The sequence below is a fragment of the Centruroides vittatus genome, unplaced genomic scaffold, assembly GCF_030686945.1.
Source record: "Centruroides vittatus isolate TY-2023 unplaced genomic scaffold, ASM3068694v2 contig_885, whole genome shotgun sequence".
NCBI classification, from domain to species: domain Eukaryota; kingdom Metazoa; phylum Arthropoda; class Arachnida; order Scorpiones; family Buthidae; genus Centruroides; species Centruroides vittatus.
In genome coordinates, this window is record NW_027122577.1 from 1238256 (window position 1) to 1259787 (window position 21532).

The window sequence follows — 21532 nt, forward strand, 5'->3', positions numbered from 1 at the left end:
TAACAGTGCTTTATTAATATGACTGAAATTCAATAGGCATACCGATACTCTTTGAATTATTATTGTAAAAAATATCATCGAGTGGCACTAAAAATCCTAGTCTGCTTATTTCAGCTAAAGCAAAAAATTTTGATATGACAGAATCTGAGAAATGCTGTTTAAGCATTGTGATCAAATGTGTTGTTTGAAATTATTCATTAGAAATCATTTTTTCAATAATTTCTATTTTAAGTGACAGCTCAGCAAGTTATCGATTTGGAGTCTAGAAAACAAACAAGGCTACAAATACCCACCTTTATTAGTAAGTAAAACTGGTGGTAAAAAAAAATTAAAACTGGCAAAATGGTGATTTTGTAAATTTTCCAAAGGGACACCTGTAATTTCAATCAATCAATTATTGAATGTGAAGACAAAAAAGTTTAGAATGACTGCAAATTATGTTCTCTCGCCAGGTCATCTGCCATTTTTCCTGTGCAAAAAATGACACACGCTATCTATATATTTACATTAAACACACATAATATACATTTAATATAAAATTATATAAAGATTAATTTATAAAATATTAATTAATAAATTCAATTGTAAAATTACTACTGGCAAACATTTTGATGAATTTAGAATGTTTAACTTCTGGTGCTAGTTGATGTGCAAATTGTTCATTTTTTATTAGTTAGGCAGACTCATTCATTTTATATCATGTAAAGATTACGTAGAAAACAGTTAAATTGAAAATTATTAGTCAAAATCTTTTAATACTGTAAAAACAACTTTTTGAGATTATATTTGAAATGACGTTATTTCCCTGTTCATATTTTAACCAATTTTTTAATTTACAAGTAAACAACAAGAGATCGGCGTGTCACGGACTCATTCTTGAGAATTTAATTTTTTTATATTTTGTTCGAACAATACTTTAACATTGATGATAGTAACTAAAATGGTATCTATGGAAAAAGTTATTTTTCTCTTAATAAATTCAAAGTGAAATTGACCATACTTAGAAATTATCTATTAAATACAAAAGCTGAAGTGATCTTGTTTTAGAAGGATTTTACTTTTAAAATCTTTCACTGTATTTCAAATATTAGATACAAAGATTATCCTTGGCAAACAATCTTCTTATTTTTATCATTGGCTTTAAATATTTAAAACTACAGTGGAAAGGAAAATCTTAATTTCCAGTATCCAGTGGGAAACACTAATAAAATACAAGATTTAAGAGAGGAGCATAACAACTAAAATCTTATAATTTAATGCAAATTTGCAAATTCTTAAGTTAATAACCACGATTTCTCGATTTTAAATATATCATCATCAATTAATTAACAAATTATAATACATGGTATTATCATTCTCTGTAGTTTTGTTTTATTAAATTTAAATAAAACTTACTTTAGCAGACCTATCTGTGTTACCACACAAATCTCCTTTACTATATATCATAGCTGTAAAGGTATTGTTTTCAATTTCCCATTCTTTCCAAATTCTATGAAATAGAAAGAAAATAAAATGTTTGACATCAAAATAGTAAATTTAATTTATAACAACTTAAATTTTAATGAATATTTCAAAATTTACCCTAATATTCCTTGGTATGCATTCCAACGAAGTGCCATTTCGTGTTGTGTGAAATTGTAAAATGGACACAATACGTAACGGTATCTAAAATAAATAAATCGATTTTAATACATCATTTATCAAACACAAAACAAAGTTTTCAAAAATTGTAAACCTATAAATTCTCACTGGCATCCGTCCGTCTGTTCTCGAGATTAAGGAAAGACAAAGTTATATAGATGAAATTTGAGACCAGATACGGAAAGCTTAAGGCGGGAGGCCCTAATTATACGAACTTCCGGTCTAAATCGGACGTTGCGTTATTCCGATTAAAAAATTTTCCGAACGGAGTTATATAGACGATTGGCACGACTATTAATGGAAAAAATAGGCCGTACGGGATCGAGACCCTACTAAAATTGAGAGCACCGACAAAAAACAGCAGCCCTGCATTTTGACGATATTACAATAGTTGCTTACGTAAATATATATAAATATTGGAGGTAATTTTACTTCTGATTGTATTGAAATATGAATATAAATGCTATTTTCAAAAAATTTTACTTCTGAAGATAAAATGCATTTGTAAATGCTCCAAAAATATTGAAGATTTCTCAAATTGCTTAAGTAGGACTCTTTTTTTATTAATTATTTTTCTTTATTAAAATCGGTTGTTTTAAAAATAAAAATTAAGCAATATATTAAATATTTGATACAACTGTATCATTTTAAACATTCACAGTTCCTCAGAAAATCATAAACTTAAGGCAAGGATGTGATTCAAACAGTAAAAGATATTACCGCAAAGTGCTAAGCTGTTTCTTGAGATTTATCGAGATACAAGTCTCTTATTCTTTCCCTTCAATGTCGTGAGGATTAAAGACCGACTTTCTGTTTTTTGGAGAGCTAACTATAAGAGTTGGGTTACAGCTGCTTTGTTTTATAATTGGTTAAATAGTTGTTTTGTCTCTAACATAGCTATTTTTGTGACAGTAACACTCTATCCTGTAAAGTAAATCACTACATGCAGGTGCATTATTGAGAAGTTTATCTGAACATTCAGTTATTTAAAGTAGTGTTTCTACTTCCTAATACAATATTTTTGCTTCAATCTTTAGATCAAGGCAACAATGAAAAATTATATTTGTCACATATTCGTGCACATCTTAAAGAGTATGGAGGAAGACTCAGAATTTTGTCACAGTGTTGGAAAACTTCACCATTCTAGACTGTAACATTATTATTAAGAATTTGTTCAAAGAGATTAGGCATGATATTGAATGCTACTTGGAAAGAGGTTATGAGAAACATAAATGAAATTTCTTCAGATGCCATTAAATAAAGCACATCGTGGCAGTTGCTAACTGTTTAGAAAGTGCATATTTCCCGACAGCCGAAAAGGAGATTGAAGAATTTCTTCAACAACAAGATAATGAACTGCAACAATTTTAAGAATCTCATTTGAAATGAAGATAACAACAAAGCTGGAAGTGAAAACCAGTGCTGATCTCACTGCAATAAACAAAGGAGTGCAAATGACATATGAACTTTCTAATCATTCTACAAACATAATTCAGTCAGTGAACAAAGTTTGAATGTTAAACAAAGAATAAAAGCAGTGCTGGTGTGCTATGAAAAAATTTGAGAAAAAATAAAAGCTAAAGATTGATGATTTTTATTTTTTGTAAAAATAAAGCTTTTTAAAATTTTTTATGTTTATAAATATATAAGGAACATTTCTGTAAATCTTTGTGTAAATTATATATAACTAATTATAATAATTTTATCATCATCTTAAACTTTGACACTGATTACATTTTGTATCTTTCTTCCCCAGACCCTATGTTTTGTCAACCATAATTTTATCAATCGTGGCATTTCTGCAGAACATAACCCTGTCATTGATGAGGGACACCTATATTAAACTTTAAATACGAATTAATATCATTGATAACAATGATAATCGCTCCCCTAAACAACCATTAGGCACATATAAAGCAAATAACACAAAAATGTATATATTTATAATTGCTAAGTGTGTTAATTTCTCACTCTTAGCAATTATAAATATTGACAAATTTATAATCTAGTGATTTAATCTTCTAATTTAAAAACTATGTTAATGAAAATATACTCACATAACATAGCATAATCATTATTTTAAAAATAAAAGAAATGAAAAAACTTAAATGATAATATATCTTGTATGAACCATGGACATATTTAAATACTATATATTGATGGTGATGATCATATTTCAAAACCTGAATATCATATTTTATATTAAACTAACTTAAACAGAAATATTTGAGTGAGAATTAGTTATTTATGATACCAACATCTTTCTAGAATATACAAACAAATTGTAGCATAAAATAGCCCAATTAATTAAGGCTGTCATTTGGTTTACAAATAAATTGCGAGAACAAACCAATTTAGTATCTCCTACGTGACAAACCAACCGTATTCTCTTTATCACAGAATGCCGAGGACCCTATCGACACAGAATTTGTCTGGGATATATTCTATCTCTATTATAGACAACAGATTCAACAAGAAATGAGTCTACATTGGAGCAACAGCTCAATCTCTTTACAAGTGTATCAAGGAGCACCATTATTCTATCCAAAAGGGCTTTTCCAGCACAATGTTAGTGACGTTTGCATCTGAAAACAATGTAAGTGTACTTCTCAATGAAACAAGATTAATACATTCTAGTAGAAACTGGACTTATCTGAAACATCTACAGATTTCAAAATATACAAAGCTAATTTTTGGGACAAGACCATAAATCAAATCTTATTACCCCACTTAAAAATAATAGTAATTTTTGACCTCGGCCTTTTCCAACCAACGAAGTGATTGCTCCTTGCACTTTTAAAGTGACGTCGAAATTTTCACACCGATGTTCGACTGGCTTTAACCCGAAGACGACAATTTAAAAATCATCATCACGATCGTTATTTTTAGTAAGTATAATTTGTGTTGGATATTTCTGGTATATTTACATGCATTGAAGTTACTTGTTTTGAAAAGTTGTTTAATAACACATGTTTTATCATCTTGTCCCCAAATATCATATTTTCAAAATTATATATCTAGTAGTAATACACGTGGACATCATTTGTTCGTTGTTTTTAACGTTGCCAGAGAATATCACTAGTTACTTTTCGTTAGTAGACATTCAGTATACTATATTTCCTATTTAAAATTATTAATGAATTTTCTATTAATAGTCAATCTTGATATTTATATAATTTTAAATACAATAACAAAGCAGAAGAATGCCCAAAACTGTATAAACAAGTCTAGGTAATAAAAAAATCTTACTTTAATTTATAATAATTACATTCTTTCAAATCTTAGGATTTTTCTTCTTAATCTCTATGGACATTTGCCAATAAATTTTAATAAGTAAATATTTAAATATCAATAAACTTACTGATCATTAGTCAAATTGAAACACTGTCCAACTAATGTTTTAAACTGCAATGGTCCCGAAAAATTTGAAGGCTTAGTTCTGGCAATCAGTTGGTCGACATTTTCACCTTGTATTATGTTACTTGCATAGAATCTACATAATAAATAAAGTATAATTTCTGAATTAAGAGAATAACCAATACATAAACATTTCAATAAGTATACTGATATTTATTCTTAATTTTGGGACATATAATGACATTGAAATAATTTAAACAATGCATAAACATTGAAGTTAAATGAATTTATATAAGTTGCATCAACTCAAAATCAAAAATGACTGTCAGCATTATCATATTAATTCCTTTATATTGAATTTTACTTCTATATTTAATAGAATCTTGAATAAAATGAATATACATAAGTACAGTAGACCCCCCTATAACACGGGTTCACGTAAGATGGATTCGTATAATAAGGCGAAAAAATTGTGATCGTGTTCGTATAACACACTAAAAGAACGAGACAGATTGTCACGGCAGACTCGTGTCTCGACAGGATTGGTCGAATCTGGACCAATAGTGGACGAGAGCTACCAGAATAGCGAGGATGCTGATTGGATGACCGCCGTCCAGCGGCACGCATATATACGGACAGTTTAGGCGGAAAAGTTGAGTTTTCTTGTGGAAAAAAAAACATTTATTACTCAATGGCCATAAAAATTGTTGTCATGTAGTGTCTTAAGCCCAATTACTAAAGAAAGTTATTTTAAATATAACAAGTAAGTTAATCGCTTTGGGCTGTGAACGGCTCATGTATTTGTAAAATCTAAGTGACTTGTACAACACAGAACATATCTACTGTTATAGGGGGGTATACTGTATAAAATTATTCTACAAAAATTTTATTGTCGGAACGAAGTGACGACTAATACTTGACTTTATGCATTCCTTGTTGACATTATAACTCTAGAATGAGTTGTCCGATCTTGATAAAATTTTCTAGGACGACTCTTCATCACTCAAGGATGAACTGATTAAAATTTCAACTCTCAAAAATGAACCATTTTTGTAAAACTGGAGATAGGGGTCAAAACGAAGATCATGTTTTTCTTCAGTATGGATCATTTTTGAGAGTTGAAATTTTAATCAGTTCATCCTTGAGTGATGATGAGTTGTCCTAGAAAATTTCATCAAGATCAGACAACTCATTCTAGAGTTATAATGTTGACAAGGAATGCATGAAGTCAAGTGTTAGTCGCTTCCCAAGGACCTTGAGTCACTTCCTACACGCACGTGTAGAAGCGTCATCTAGTGGTCGGAAAATATGACAAGCATTGAAACGGTAATTTTGAAAGGTAAATGGTATTACTAACTAGATACGCAACAAATATAAAGAATCTTTATAGAATAATAAGTTTTAAAAAGTTTTCTTTTTAAAACATGGAGCAGCAGCGATCAATATTGATGGCTTTACGATCCATTCTCTCCTTCGTCTTCCTATTGTTAGTACGAAATTTCAATCTCTAAATGGAGAAGCTGCACAGAGATTTCAGATTGAGATGAAATCGCTCAAATTCATCGTCATCGATGAAATGTCAATGATTGGTGCAAGAATGCTTTACATGACCGAGAGAAGATTGGGGGAGATAAACCCCGGGAAAGATGAGCCGTTTGGTGGATTCTTTATCTATTTGTTTGGTGATTTTCGTCAGCTTCCTCCTGTTAAAAATACTCCTCTCTACTCGAGTGTTTTTTACAATGTCCCAACAAGGTCCCTACGTTGTTGGGACATTACATTACATTACATTCGCATTTGATTCTTTTGAGAAGTTCATTGAACTTAGTAATTCTCATAGACAAAATAGCACAGATAGTTCCTTCACAGATGTCTTACAACATCTAGCGTCGGGTGATTTCTCTGATACAGATCTGAACATTCTGACGACAAGAAATCGAGCCTATTTATCCAGAGATGAACTTGATCAGTTCCAAACAGCAGTAGAGCTATATCCAACAAACGAGCAAGTTAAACAAAGCAACGAAGACTACTTGCAGTCAACTGGATGCCCTCTTGCTTATACAGCATCTGAAAACATTCCAGATATTGCCCTGCCTTCGTCCAAAGATGACTCAGCTCTTGGTCTCTCCAAGTATTTGAATCTCTCAGTTAATGCCAGAATCATGCTGAGAGTCAACTTATGGGTGCAAGGTGGTCTTGTCAATGGTTCACTAAGAATTATACGCCACATTATATATGCTACTAATGCTTGCCCTCCAACTCTTCCTCTGTTTATTTTAGTGGAATTCGATAGCTATCGGGGACCTTTCATCTAGGGTAATCTGTTTCCAATAATCCCCATAATAGGCTCTTGAACAATGGCAGTATATTGCAATCTCGTAGACAGTTTCCCCTTACCTTAGCATACTCAATGACTATACATAAATCAGGGATTAACTCTTCCAAAAATCAAAATAGATATAGGGAAAAAAAGAGACAGCTATCGGTCTTACCTATGTTACATTGAGTCGAGCAAAAAAAAAAAATAACTGACTCAGTATTTTTAAAGAGTTACAATAAAGATCGCTACGAGTCAATCTGCAAGTCCAAGGCCCATAGTGACAGACAGAATCTCATGTGACGTTGGCATAGCAATGAATTAATGTCTTATTCTGACCTTATATTTGTACCTTTAAATGATCCAATAGAAATCAAATATATTGTTGAGAACAAATGATTCTTTGTTTCTTTTTTCCCTCATAATCTAGAAAATAAAAGTGCGAGCAGCTTCGTTCCGACTACACGCTGATAAAGTGTTACTTAACTAGTTTATATAAAAAAAAAAATGTCAAAATAAAAATACTTTGACATTCAATATAAGGACAAAAACAGATTGTAATAGAATCCAACTCAATGAGATTTGATGCTTTGCCGAAATACATATTTTTAATTCACTTCTATTATGACAGTTTCAACTACCTATTTATAAGAAAATTTATACATTTTTGAAAGAGAATGAATAAAATTTATAATTTGATATTAATCTCCAAGAAGTTAGTCACAGTTTTTTAAAGGTCTTCAATATTATCAAAACACATGACTTTTATTTGCAATTTTAGTTTATGGAAGGAAAAATAGCTGAAAGATAAAAAATTAGGTTTTAGGGAGTTAGTATTTTTCATCTGATAAGACACATCACATTTTTCACATCAATTTTTGGGAAAAAATATTCTTCACAGTATAAGAAATATTCAGCTTATAGGATGTATCCTAATTTTCAGATAAATTAAGGTACAAAAAAGTCTTATAAGGCAAAAAACATTGTAATTAAGAACAACAACACTTTTTCATGCTGAAAAAAGACATTTCAAGAATAACTGTAGGTAATTGTTGTCATTAAACACTTTCAACACTTTAAAAATTCCAATGATATAAATCAACAGCTGGAGACAACTAAGAAGTAATTAAATCAATCCAGAAAATTTTGGGATAGGTCAGGGATGGCAAACCTTTTTAAGTCTATGTGCCATTAAACATGTTTTAAAATGTGCCAAAGGTTTACACTTGAAGTAACTTTATTTAAAGAAATGAAATGAATATGCTTTAATTAGAATAAATGTAAAGAAGCTGATTAAAAAACCTGATGATCAAGTGATAAACCGAAAGGATAATTGAAAAAACAGGTGCTAAATTGAAATCGTGCGATACGTAACGCGTCGGATAATTTCTCCCGACGTGCCGTAGGTTTGCCACCTCCGGGATAGGCTATGTATTTATATTATTCAAAGTATTTTATAATCTCCAACATTTTTAACAAAACAGTTTATTGAATTCTTAATAACCATCATTAAGTAAAAATGAAATCATTTACAATTTTCTTTTTTGCTTTGATTACAAACAACAGTTCTCATAGCAATTTCTTATATTTGAATGTAAATACTAATTATACTAATTATAACCGTAGAACAGATAATTTGGAATGATGCCCTTATCACATTTCTAAAATAATAACAAACACGATCTCATAATTAATGGAGAAACGTTCATATAAAATCAGTAATGAAAAGAAAATTGTTAAAAATATGCATTAATTTTTTTTTAAAATAATTTATATCAAATAAACTTACCCATAAGTTGCTGGTTCTTGAACGATTTTTATTGGAATTTTATTGGCTAATATAATCTGTATCACTAACAATATAAAAAATATACTGTATGTCAATATTTGAATATTTTTGTATATACATACACATACAGGAATACTTTACTCTAAGGGTGTTTTGTATTACTAATATGGTGCTTTTTAATTATATTATTTTTAGAGCTTGTCTTGTTCTTTACAAGGTTTTTGAGAATTTTTTATTTTTATTTTTGCACCATTTTTTAGACTTAACACTATTCCACATTTAATAAGTGATAGAGTAGGCCTACCAATAAATTTTTTAAAATTTTTTATGCAGAGGCAATTAGAAAAAGCCTGTATTTCGCTTTAAGGCAATGGTCTGGAACATAACCCACCATTTTAGCAAAGTAAGTTTGTATGTATAGTACATACACATAAATATAGCATTAGAAAATTTAAGAATAAATCTTGACATATTTTTATTTGATATAATTTTTTAACTTTACTGTCGAATTTATAAGTTAAATATACTAGAAACATATCATAACTCAAAAACAAAAATAATAATTCATATTTAGTAAACTGTTAATTTTATGAAATACAATAATCATTTCTATTCTAACAAGCAGAAATTCAAGGGCAAACAAAAAATGATTCCTATCATACCAACTATATAACTATCCTTAATTGTACCAAGGAATAATATACAACACAGGATTGCTATTTGGCAAAAAAGCCACAGGTAACTTAATTAATCCCTACATTTTTAATAAACAACAACAGTTGATTTAAAGACTCTAGGATTACATAATGTTTTGTAAATATCCCATCCCTTGTAAGTCATCATAACAATGCATGCCCATCCTCCATATCTGCATTATATAATTCATGGATGGACTGATTTGTTTATTACTACTTTTAATTCATTGTATACATCTGATAGTTATTTACTATTTCAATAAACTAGCATTGTTTTAATAATAATTTTAAACATCTTCGGGAACGATAAATTGAGTCCGAAGCAAAGGAGGTGCGTCCAGACGGGAAGGTGCGGAGAAAGTCGCCAAACGGATAGTTTATAAGACTGTAGTCTCCTTTTGTCCGTCGCTCGCCCTTTTTAGATTATGAGCGCGAGGATATTATATTTGTACATACAATAAATCGATATCAAACTCTGATAAATTGAAATTATAGTCAATCCAAGGAATTTTTCAATAAAACAGCCCATATAATGCTTATTCATTCAATTGACATAGATTTTAAATACGTTCCATCATTTGATTTGTCTGCGAACACACCAAACAACTTTCTCGCAGAAAATTTAAAAGGACAAACCTAGTAACTTTCCCGCCCGTCGAAAATTTCTCCGACCCCCGGATGCCACAATCGGATCGATCGAATCCCAATCGCAGTAAAAGACTACCAATTCCTCAAAATAAGTATTATATCGTCTCTACGCCGGCCGCAAGATCCGAAAAATATACCCCAAATTTGTACATAAATACACATTAATATATAGTCTAAATACGCATTATATAAATAAAGACTCAAGTATTGTCGACGTAATACACTTTTCTTTAAAATTAAATGTACGTCATCTAAAAAAATAACTTGGGAAGTTCCATACAATACATAAATCATAGTTATTCTAATTAGTACATTAAAATAAAACACAGTCAGAGATAGTAAGATTAATAGCAGACATATAGAAGCCAACTTATCCCAGATATTAATCAACATCAAATTCATTTTAACAGTTATTAACATATATTTTTTGTATAAATATAAAAATGGTAGAAGATACTCTTAGATAATTTATATATACACATACATACAGTATATAAAAACCATACATAAGCATATGAATGATCTAAAGGTAATTTCTACCAGAAGCTACAGGTAGAAGAGGGTTAATGTTACCTATGGTTCCAAAATGGCGGCTCGTCTCTGATTCCAGCAAATAGAAGAAAGGAAACAGTGGGGACGCACGTTCCAACCTAACCTATTCTAATAAATTACCATAATTATTACCAACAAAGTTATTAGAATAGAATAGGTTAGAACGTGCATCCCCACTGTTTCCTTTCTTCTATTTGCTGGGATCAAAGACGAGCCGCTATTTTGGAACCATAGGTAACATTAATCTAGAAGGGTTACCTTTACCTGTATTTACCTGTAGCTTCTGGTACAGGTAAAGATACTTTTACCATTCTCGACTTTTGATATAAATTTATCAATAGTAAAAGAATATATATACCCAAAATAACAAAAAAATGGAGCTTCATTATTCTAAATAAATTCTCACAACTTTATTTTGAATTTAAAGTATGTCATGATTTGTTTCGCATCTCGTAACCCACACGGTAAATGACATTTTAAATTGTTAGTTACTAAGATTGACAACAGAGAGCGCACTAAAAAATTTCAGTTTTTTGTTTTTGTTGTTGTTTTTTCACAAAGAATCACTTTAAATTGTAATTTATTAATGAATAACATAATATTTCTGAAATTATAAAAATAGTAGGTAATTATAAATCGTCTGTTTACAGTGAGATCACGTGATTTGATATTTGAGTCTTTTCTGCGTCTTCATTTATTTTTATCACGTGACTTATATCACGTATTTTAATTAACCGAAATAACTACTTTTTATATTAATTATTTGTTATCTTTTAGTAGAAGCAACAAATTACTATTTTTTTTCCTTTTTTTTAGCATAACCGGTTTGTAAAATAGTCGCAGAGATCCATCAAATTATTTCATAAAAATCACGGAAGATGTTTTCAATTTGTGGATTTCGTATATTATTTTTATCCTATTAAATATCAAGAAAAACTGGAAATAATATTTAGGAAATCAAGAATATTTTCTACATAAGGAAGCGTTTCAAACTTCCTTATTATTGTTATAGCCTCTTCTCATTCGGCGACTTAATTACCAACTGACCTATACTTTACTTGAATTATTGAATAGTTTTTAGATCGAATTAGCCTACTTACATGTAAAAAAAAACCTAATTTCTGTTTGAAATTTGATACAGATTTGTTTATCTTTTAGGCATACCATATTCTACCAAAATTATATTAAAAATCATTTCCTTTACGCTCCTATTTACACGTCTTTTTATATAAATAATCAGGGGCGTGTCGTGGCACTGCTGCATCCTCTTAAAATCAAAGAGAAAAGTTTTATTACTTTAAAAGAAAAGTAAAAATAATAACGCACATCCTGCCACTTTAATTAAGTAGTAATTGTAAGGTAAATGCGTAACATTCTCCGAAAAATGACAGAGAGCACGTGCCTAGTTTACACCCCGAATCTGCCTCCAGCATCACCCATATTCTCGAAATCCCGGATACTTCACTGCAAATAATTCATCTTATATGATAAAAATGACTTTTTTTTAAAAGTTTTATATACTGTATTGTGATTTTAAAGCTGCTTTGAGTATTTAAATAAATTTCTAGTGGTCCAAGGACCACTTGTTGACGACCGAGGGGGTTATATAAACTTATTCTAAACGAAAAATGCATATGGCCCATAACAACTCGGTGCCAGTATTTTAGGAATAAATTCTAGGACTCAAATAAGGTTAAGACATGAAATATTCAGAAAATAAGATAAAATTGAGACTATATTTTATAAAAATTTAGATAAAATTTAGACTATATTTTATAAAAATTTAGATAAAATGTACTATATTTTAAAAGAAGAATTCAATTATAATAATATATAAAAAAAAGCCAGTACTTCGAAACTAATCCTCGTTGATTGTTACATAATTGAAGCGTAACTGTATTGCATAAAAGTTGTTTTTCCTCTTTCTAAAATAAGTGTTTTAAAAAAATATATATATATATCGTATACGTAGCTTATATAATAGTCGCATTAAAACAATTTAACTCGAATAATCGAATCTCAAAATAAATTGTATTTTAAATATCCCATTAAGGCAGAAAGAGGAACCAGTCGATGTTTAAATGTTAAAGGAAAACAATCAGACACGGTTGAATTGAGGTGGGGAAAGTACAGTTTAGATTCGAATAAAAAGACACGTTTGCGTATATACACAGTTAGAACTTTCTTAATTTACCGGAAAGTTAACGAATTTTTAAGAGGAGTGCCACAAACGGTAGAGACATATTAAGCAATGTAGACGAATGCTGACCACCATTTCTATAGGCTAACAATTGGTCACGGACGAATCATAAATAGGACATAAAGCGGTTACGAAAAGCTGTATCGAATGAATAATAATTGTAAGTATGAAAAATATCGTATTGTTTAAAATAAAAATTTAAATATTGTTTTATCGTCATCTTTCTTTTTGAAATAAATAGCTTTTAAATTTATTCTTAAATAATTTTTAAAGTATTAAAGACGACAAAACGTATTAAGTTTGAATGATTATATATTAAATAATAAAAATACAAAATACATAATATATTTTATAGCTATTCTATAAAGAATACAGACTCTGACAAACTTATTTAACCAATTATTATCGAATTAATTGGCCCGGCCACAATTTAGGATATATCCGAATTTTATCCGGAAATGTTGGCTTTTTTAGTATTAATATCTTTTTTTAATTGAAGGATTTGCATCTGAAAATATCCGCCCCCTCTTCTTCAAAACAGATATGATCTGGATTATCAGGAAGTAATAAGACTTATGTAGGACAAATACTCGAGAAAAAACTCGGACTTAGTGATTTTAAAATGTGTGTCAGTCGGTAGAACGAAGAAATTTCAATACGAACGAAACACTAAACAATTGTCGACTTTAAATATAAAAATATGGAATCATTTACATATTATATTTAATAGCTTTAAAAAATGTATTTATTCTATTCAATTTCTTTTCTCGTGTTTTTAATTTAAATTTTAAGAATTCTTGGATGAAGAGATTCGAACAAAACATTTTAAACGATTTTCAATTCTAGACGGAATATACGAGAATCTTTTCTGTCTTCTCTATAGAAATATAGGCTAAGTGGATCCATCAAAGCAGAACCAGCTTTTCTGCGCACGCTCGATGGGCAAGGTCGACCCACTGGTCCGCTAACCTTAAGTGGAAGAAGATGCCAAGTTTATCTCTACATTTACTGGCCTTGACGATGATGATGAGCAACTTCTTTTCCATCGGTAAGTGCATAAGCTGTATACATAATTGGAATTAATACCGAGTGGGAGTGGCGGGTGTAACGATCTCGGGGATCAAAACACAGAATAATTTAAACTACTGGCGTGTTCGATACCGCGAAAAGGAGGATAAAGATTAATAGTTTACTACTTCAGTTTTGAATATTGTGAATATAACTTATATATATTATCTCTAACGCATATTTTGGTGTTGCTAAGAAGAATTGTAGACCACCCGCAGGTAATACACAATACATGTTCTTATTTTTAATAACACGTTTATTATTCGGAATATACATAGGTCCTATTTTCTGAATTAACAAAACTACATTTAAATTAACAGATTTATGTTGTGGGTTGCTTGAATTTCATAATTTTAAAGAAATTTTTATATTTTTACAATATGAAAATAATCAATTAATGTTTTAATACGCAGTAAATCAAGCGTTATAAAATACAATAAACTTAAATTTTATAATATAATATAAAGTTAACTGTGTGAAAAAAACTAAAGGGTTAATGTTACCCTAGGTATACAAAATGGCGGCTCGTCTCGGATTCCAGCAATCAGAAGACAGGGAACAGTGGGGACGCACGTTCTAACCTAACCTAACCTAACCTAACCTAACCGATTCTAATAAATTACTACTAATTAGTTAGCAACCAATATGGTATTAGAATAGGTTAGGTTAGGTTAGAACGTGAGTCCCCACTGTTCCCTGTCTTCTGATTGCTGGAATCGGAGACGAGCCGCCATTTTGTATACCTAGGGTAACATTAACCTGTAATTTTACATTATAAGGTGACCTTAACGTACGAAAGGTTCGACATTCGACCTTCCGATATTTGAAGTTTTACACGAAATTTTAAGTTAGACATACGTTTTTAAATAAGTAAATTTTTAATCAACGGAATTATAGAATTAAGAATTTTTAAAATATTTTTAATGGGATTATGAAGTAACGTTTCCGATTGTCCGGTTAATACACTTTAAGTAAAAGAGTGTGTAGAGTGTGTTATTTACAACTAACCTCTAAGTAGAATAGTGGGTTAACATTTCTGGTATTGATGAGTCGAAAGGTTGCTCGACTTCCTCATCGACAGATAAGTAACGGAATAAATTTATAATAAAAATTATATTAAGTAACCGGAAAGCGTATACGATCCCGCAACGGAACGTCTGATCTATTCATTTGTAAATTCTATAAATAATATTATTAATGTAAAAATGTAAACTAAACTGTTATTTATAATATCTGCAACTCTATTTTTATTTCATAACATCACAGTTTCCTTCAGAATGGAAGATTTTTAACCTCCGTTACCTGTTTAATGACGGATGAAAAGTTTAACTTGTGAGACAATTTTAGATCTTGCCGGGGTCAATCTGGACAGACGGTTTCAGTTTATAAATATCTTTTTTCTTCCGTCCAATTTCACACAAAGAGTAGAGCAAATGTGGTGTGTTGTAAAATCACAAAAAGTGCGCGTTTAAAAAGTAATTTATTAGAGACATAAACAAAAAAGAAGTTTAACGCGTTTCTTCGGTGGTTTATTTACCTTAAAACGTCTTTTGTGGCGAGAAAGTGTGTCAGTGCACTTTTCTTTGATAGTTCAATAGTGTAATTGTCTACAGGTATTTATTTGCTCTGATAAACAAATAAACGATTAAAAATTTATGCCAAATCTTCTATAAAATCTTATTATAATAATTTTGCATACGTTTTAATGCGTTTACTCCTACAGCAAAAGTCATTAGTATTAATGAAACGAGAATTTAAAACGATCAAAATTCACAGCAATGACGACGCTAATATAGAATAATTATATAATTATATATATATAATTCTCCGTAAATTTATTGAATGTCTTTTAAGTTTTTTGTGATATTGCTTAATTCCTCCTCTCTTTTCTGTCCTGTGAGCACTAAGAAGGTAGTTTTTTAACCACACACATCGTGGGTTCGGCCAAGCCCGCAGAGAGGAGTTTTTTTTAACTCTTTCCTCCCTGTGGGCACTAAGAGAGCTTCTTCTAGCAAGCCCATTATGAGTTCGGTCAGGCGCACAATGGGGCCCGACATATCCGGACGGACCAACCCCCGAAAAAATTCTTGGGATTTTTCGACCTGATCGAATTCGATCCCGAGTTCCTCGGAGCGATAAACTGTCATCTTGACCACTCGGTCATCCGGCTTCTTAACAGCAGACAGAGGAGCATGACATGTGAAAACCGCTTATGCAAAAATTTCTGGGATTGTTTGATTGCCTGGATCGATCGAGCAACAGCCTCGGCCATTCGATCTCCAACATATAGACTAAATATCTTTAACCGGGTATTAGTCTTTTAAGATCACAATTGTTTTGATCTTGAGATTTATCGATCTAATCATCAAACTCTGTTGAAATTGTTTTAAACCCCATTGCACCTTTACAGTTCCATTATTTTAAATTTTTGGAAATTGAAAATAATCTTCAAGCTGCTTGCTAGATGCAAGGTATCAAAGTTACACCATAATACACCATTTACTTATCATTTCGGTATCAAAATACAAACGAGAGTTTATTTTAGTACAATTCATTTCTTCATTATATAACCTATTGTTTCATTTCTTATCGTGTAATAATTGTAGCATAAGATGGGAAGCAGCGAAATTTATAATTTCAAAATTTATTCAAAATAAATTGAAGAAAGCAAAAGATTATTTGGAAAACTTCAAAGTTTATAGACGGCACTAAAATAATAGCGGTACTACAATCTGCCCAACAAAGTTTTGGGCATATTGAACGATGATTCCAAAGACAAAAGGATAGACGGCCGGATGGCCGAGCGGTAAAGGTGGCAGCCTACCGCTCTGGGGGACCCGGGATCGAATCCGAGCGGGTCGAATAATCTCCAGGAATTTTTCGGGGGGTGGTCCGTTCGGATATGTCGGGCCCCGTCCCTCACCACCCGGTCGCCCCATTGTGGGCCTGGCCGAACCCATAATGGGCCTACTAAAAGAGGCCCTCTTAGTGCCCACAGGGCGGAAAGAGTTAAAAAAAAAAAAAAGGATACGTGAAAATTCTTAAATATTTATTTACCAGAGCCGCAGCGTGATTACATGAAGGTTTCTATGATATGCTGTTAAAATTAAAATTTTAAGCGACTTGAATATATAAATAACGTTTTATTAAAAAAGTGTATGTATTTAACTAGCCAAAGTAAATACAAATACGAGTACTATTATCTTATTCTTCTATTTAGTTTAGAGAGTCGTTAAAGACCCATTTAAGGCGGATGCACGCGAGATGTGGAAGTAAAAAGCCGCAACAGAAATCGCTATGCCGCCTGTGAAAGAGCAGCCACACTTGTGGCATGCCACTTGTTCATTTTACACGGCATAATGGAAGGAGGGCATAGGATAGGAGGCATAGGAGCACGGGCATAGGATGAGCACGAGGATAGGAGGCAGAGGGCACGGCATAGGAGTGAAAAGTAACGTAGATATCCAAGACGGATGAAGACGATTTCTATGCTCGTTTCAATGCTGTATTATTATTATTATTTTCTTATTTCGATAAGGAAATAAAACGTAAGAAATAGTTCATAAACACGTGTTAATTCCTTAAGTTTTCTACGTCGAGATCTACTTTCGAATTTTCAACCAAGTTCACGTGGTATAATTCAAAACGTTAGATCACGTGCAATGAATCAGGTTTGTCATTTTTCACGATGCGCTGCATGCATGCATCCGGTTTTACCGATTGCACCACGCCGAATTAAATTTTGTTAATGGAATTTTGAATTAAAAATGTATTTCACACTAATACCAAATTCGCCAAAGCCAAACGAATGGGTCAACTTTATGTTAAATCTGATATTAAAGTTTAATTATCATTACGGAGTTTTTGTATTTACTATACCTTTTATTCTAAAAAATTTAATTTTCTATAAGAGTTTGCTAAATTTAAAAACTTTTCATGTTGCAGGATAATCCGGATCATTTCGATTCATTGTATCACGATGGAAAAAAATAAAAAAATGCTACAAGACAATTCGTATGGTCCTTTTAGCGTTTCATCCACTTCTCCTACAGGATTTGAACGATCTTTAGAAATGGAAGAGCGCGGCAGATATTTCCCTCGACAGTTGGCCACTGGATTAGGAATGGCAAAAATTCTGATGTCCATTTTACTATTCATCTTTGGTTCTATCGCAATCGTTGTGGAAGCATCGCTATCTTTACTGGGAGGAGGCATGTGGAGTGGCATGGTAGTGCTGGTGACCGGAATTTTTGCTATCATCGCAGCCAAACGACCTTCTAGTTCGGTACACGTCGTATCTTTTCTCTGTTTGTCCATATTGAGTATGGCTGCTACCGGTATGGTAATCGTTTTTTCTGCTACTGGACTAGTGAATGACTTGAATAGTCCCAGCAGTTATTTTGTGGATAATGAAGGTAACAAACTATCTACTTTCGGTGAAGTAAATCTAAAAGGTCCTGCAATTATCTTAAACGGAATCTTGGTGGTGGTAGCCACATTAGATTGTCTTTTTTCCGTTGCTTGCTGCGTGATATCTGTTAGAGAGGCATGTAGGTGTATTTCTCTATATCAAGATTCCGCGTGTGAAGAACAAGATTCTCAAGCTCGAAAAGAGAGACTTATCAACTGGTTAGGGCAACAGGCACTAATGGAGTCTAATACTGTTTCTTCGGCAAGTTTTAACTGCAAAAACAAAATTCCATGGCATCTGAGTACCAAATACGATAATAATCACACATTATTGGGACGAAGTCAATCGTCGTCATCTACTGGTTCTGTACCATCTCGCCTGGCAGCGTATGAGGTACAAACTAAATCACCTACGCCTTCAAATTAGAAAAATTGTTATTCAAATCGTCTATACCACCAATTCATACGCAAGAGATCAAATTGATGACAATTTGGATCCCGATGGCGATGGTTCCGAGTTCTGTCCGATTCGAATTCCTATCTGTTTTACCTGGTCGAGCCAGCTTAATTTGGCCTTAATGCCTAATATTATCATATGTGAAATGATTTATCTCAACATTAGTTACATCAAAACTGAATTAGATAGGTTGTCGGGAAATTTTTATGTATTATCGGCTTTTTTAGCCTACTAACAACAAAACAATGTAAAATTTTAATATGTATAAATTTATTTATAGAAGAAAGATTATTTTATTTCAAAATACTTCATTTATGTATATCAAAAATATTATAGAAAGTAACCTAAAGAAATTATAACATCAAGTGAATGCTCCAATTCGAAAAGATCACGAAAGGGAGAGAGAAAAAGTAATTTTGTTAGAATTTTCTATGTATGATTATATCAAGATTTTAAATAAATATCACAAATAGCTGAAAATACCTCGTGTAATCAAAATTTAAAGTAACTTCAATTAGCCTACACTCTTCTTCTCAGGTTACGAGACCCGTAAAAACAATCATCACACTTTGGTTACGACTTTATTGATACTTATACTCATTTGGAGGGCCTAGTAGAGGCTGTAATTTTCTGGGGAGGGGACGTGCTCACCCATGCCCATGCTTATACTACTACTAAACCAAAATGTTTTTCGGCTGGCTAAAATAACTATCATATATTACGTCATTTCCGTTTGTGTAACTTTTAAATACTTATACCGGGATTTATCTAATTCGCGCCCTAAATTATTATTCATTTCATTATTTCTTTTTTAATATCTATATGTTCAAATAGCTGTCTCATAAACAATTTTTTTTTTAACAGTAGGCCTATTTAACTTAATTTCAGTCATGTCATTGCAGTGTCTCTCAACTGTTGCGTTACAGTAATTACGTTTAATGGTTCTCTCGTGCTCTGCAATTCTAGTTTTTAATTTTCTGCCTGTTTCTCCAATATAAACACGACTATTACTGTATTACTAGAAATTCTCCAATCAAATATGACGGATTCTGAAAAAGTAGAGATTGAAGAATTGAGAAGCGCTTCGAGTCAAGCATGAAGTTGTGATGCTGTTTCTGCAGCCCTTGGCAAAGCCATTCTTACTCCATGTTGTTCAAATCGGGCTTCGGAGGTCTCGGTTATTATCGAGGTTTCCGACCGAAGTTTTCAACGCGAAAACGTGAACGTCGGACGTTCAGCGCCGCCTTCCTGTAAGCCTAATAGTTTGGAACGTCAGTGGTATCGTGCTGGACCATTGTCAAATTATTAGGCTTACAGGAAGGCGGCGCTGAACGTCCGACGTTCACGTTTTCGCGTTGAAAACTTCGGCCGCAAACCTCGATAATACTGTAAGTACATTATATGATTTTAATTTTTTCATGTAGTTATATTTTTATTTCTTGCGTATCGACTTTTGGCTGCGTTTCATACTTTTCTAATTTCATTAGTCATTTTTGAACAAGTTTTCAGATTTATTTATTTAACACACATTTTACTACATCTTTTGCTTTTATGGGTCTCGTAGCCCTAGTAGTATAATCAGAATACACTAAGAAAGCTAAATATTAACTAACTCGGGAGTACTATAGATTACTATCTATGGAATTTCGGGACTTTGAGTATATATCTAAACTGACGGGACCGAGACGAGTTCAATGGTACCTTACTTTTGGGCCGGAGGCAAAAATAAGTGTTATACTTTTTTCGGCAATCGCGCGATGATCGGGAGTCGCGTCGCTCTCTCCGCTAAGCCTGTCGCATGTTTAACAGGCATACCGGCAAGTCGGCCATATATACCTTCAACAGTGGCAGATGTTGATCCATGTACTGTACACACTGATCGTCTACAGTTCGAGTTGTCCATCCTCGCTAGTCGATCTCGGGGGCTACGGCCCCTCAGTCTCGCTATCGCGATGCTTGAACAAAAGGAACTAGCGTTCCACTGTTCGTGCTCCCGACGGACTCCCCCCGGGAGGGGAGCCGCCGATTGTTTAACGTAACTAGTTATTGATTCACGATAGTTCTTGAAGAAAAAAAGGAAGTGGGGTTCGACTGTTCGTGCAATTTCTTGCCTTTCAGCGTGTTTTTTTTATTTGCAGACTACCGCGAGATGGCAGCACTAGCAACTACGGTGCCGTCTGTATGAAAGCATTAAAAAAGCATAACTCTTATTTTTCGTCTCCGGTCCAAAAGTAGGGTATCGTTGAACTCGTCTCGGTCCCCTCAGTTCAGATACATACTCAAAGTCTCGAAATACCATAGATAGTAATCTATAGTATCCCCAAATAGTTTAACAATAAGTAAATTTTTTTAATGTTTAGAATAAACACTATTTTATTTATTATATATAAACAAA

At 32.1% G+C, this 21532-nt stretch overlaps 2 protein-coding genes across 2 annotated transcripts in view; one reads left to right on the forward strand and one right to left on the reverse strand.

The window, feature by feature from the left end:
* Positions 1-11483, reverse strand: part of LOC136983767 (N-acetylglucosamine-1-phosphotransferase subunit gamma-like) — a 13454-nt gene extending 1971 nt beyond the window's left edge. The window contains exons 1-5 of the mRNA XM_067280616.1: positions 11361-11483; positions 9108-9171; positions 5003-5134; positions 1582-1665; positions 1396-1489 (exon numbers count right to left, since the gene is read on the reverse strand). Coding sequence (XP_067136717.1) covers positions 1396-1489; positions 1582-1665; positions 5003-5134; positions 9108-9171; positions 11361-11388 — 402 coding nt within the window. The 5' untranslated portion in view covers positions 11389-11483. The remainder of the gene's footprint in view (positions 1-1395; positions 1490-1581; positions 1666-5002; positions 5135-9107; positions 9172-11360) is intronic.
* Positions 11484-13184: 1701 nt separating this feature from the next.
* On the forward strand, positions 13185-19423 carry LOC136983736 (uncharacterized). Its single transcript, XM_067280561.1, has 3 exons — positions 13185-13362; positions 14086-14250; positions 18216-19423. The coding sequence occupies exon 3, from the start codon at positions 18250-18252 to the stop codon at positions 19105-19107; it is 858 nt and encodes a 285-aa protein (XP_067136662.1). The 5' UTR covers positions 13185-13362; positions 14086-14250; positions 18216-18249; the 3' UTR covers positions 19108-19423.
* The last annotated feature ends 2109 nt before the right edge of the window (positions 19424-21532 follow it).

Coding starts and splice junctions, on each gene's coding strand:
- LOC136983736 (XM_067280561.1), top strand. CDS start 18,250: ATGGAAAAAAATAAAAAAATGCTACAAGACAATTCGTATGGTCCTTTT.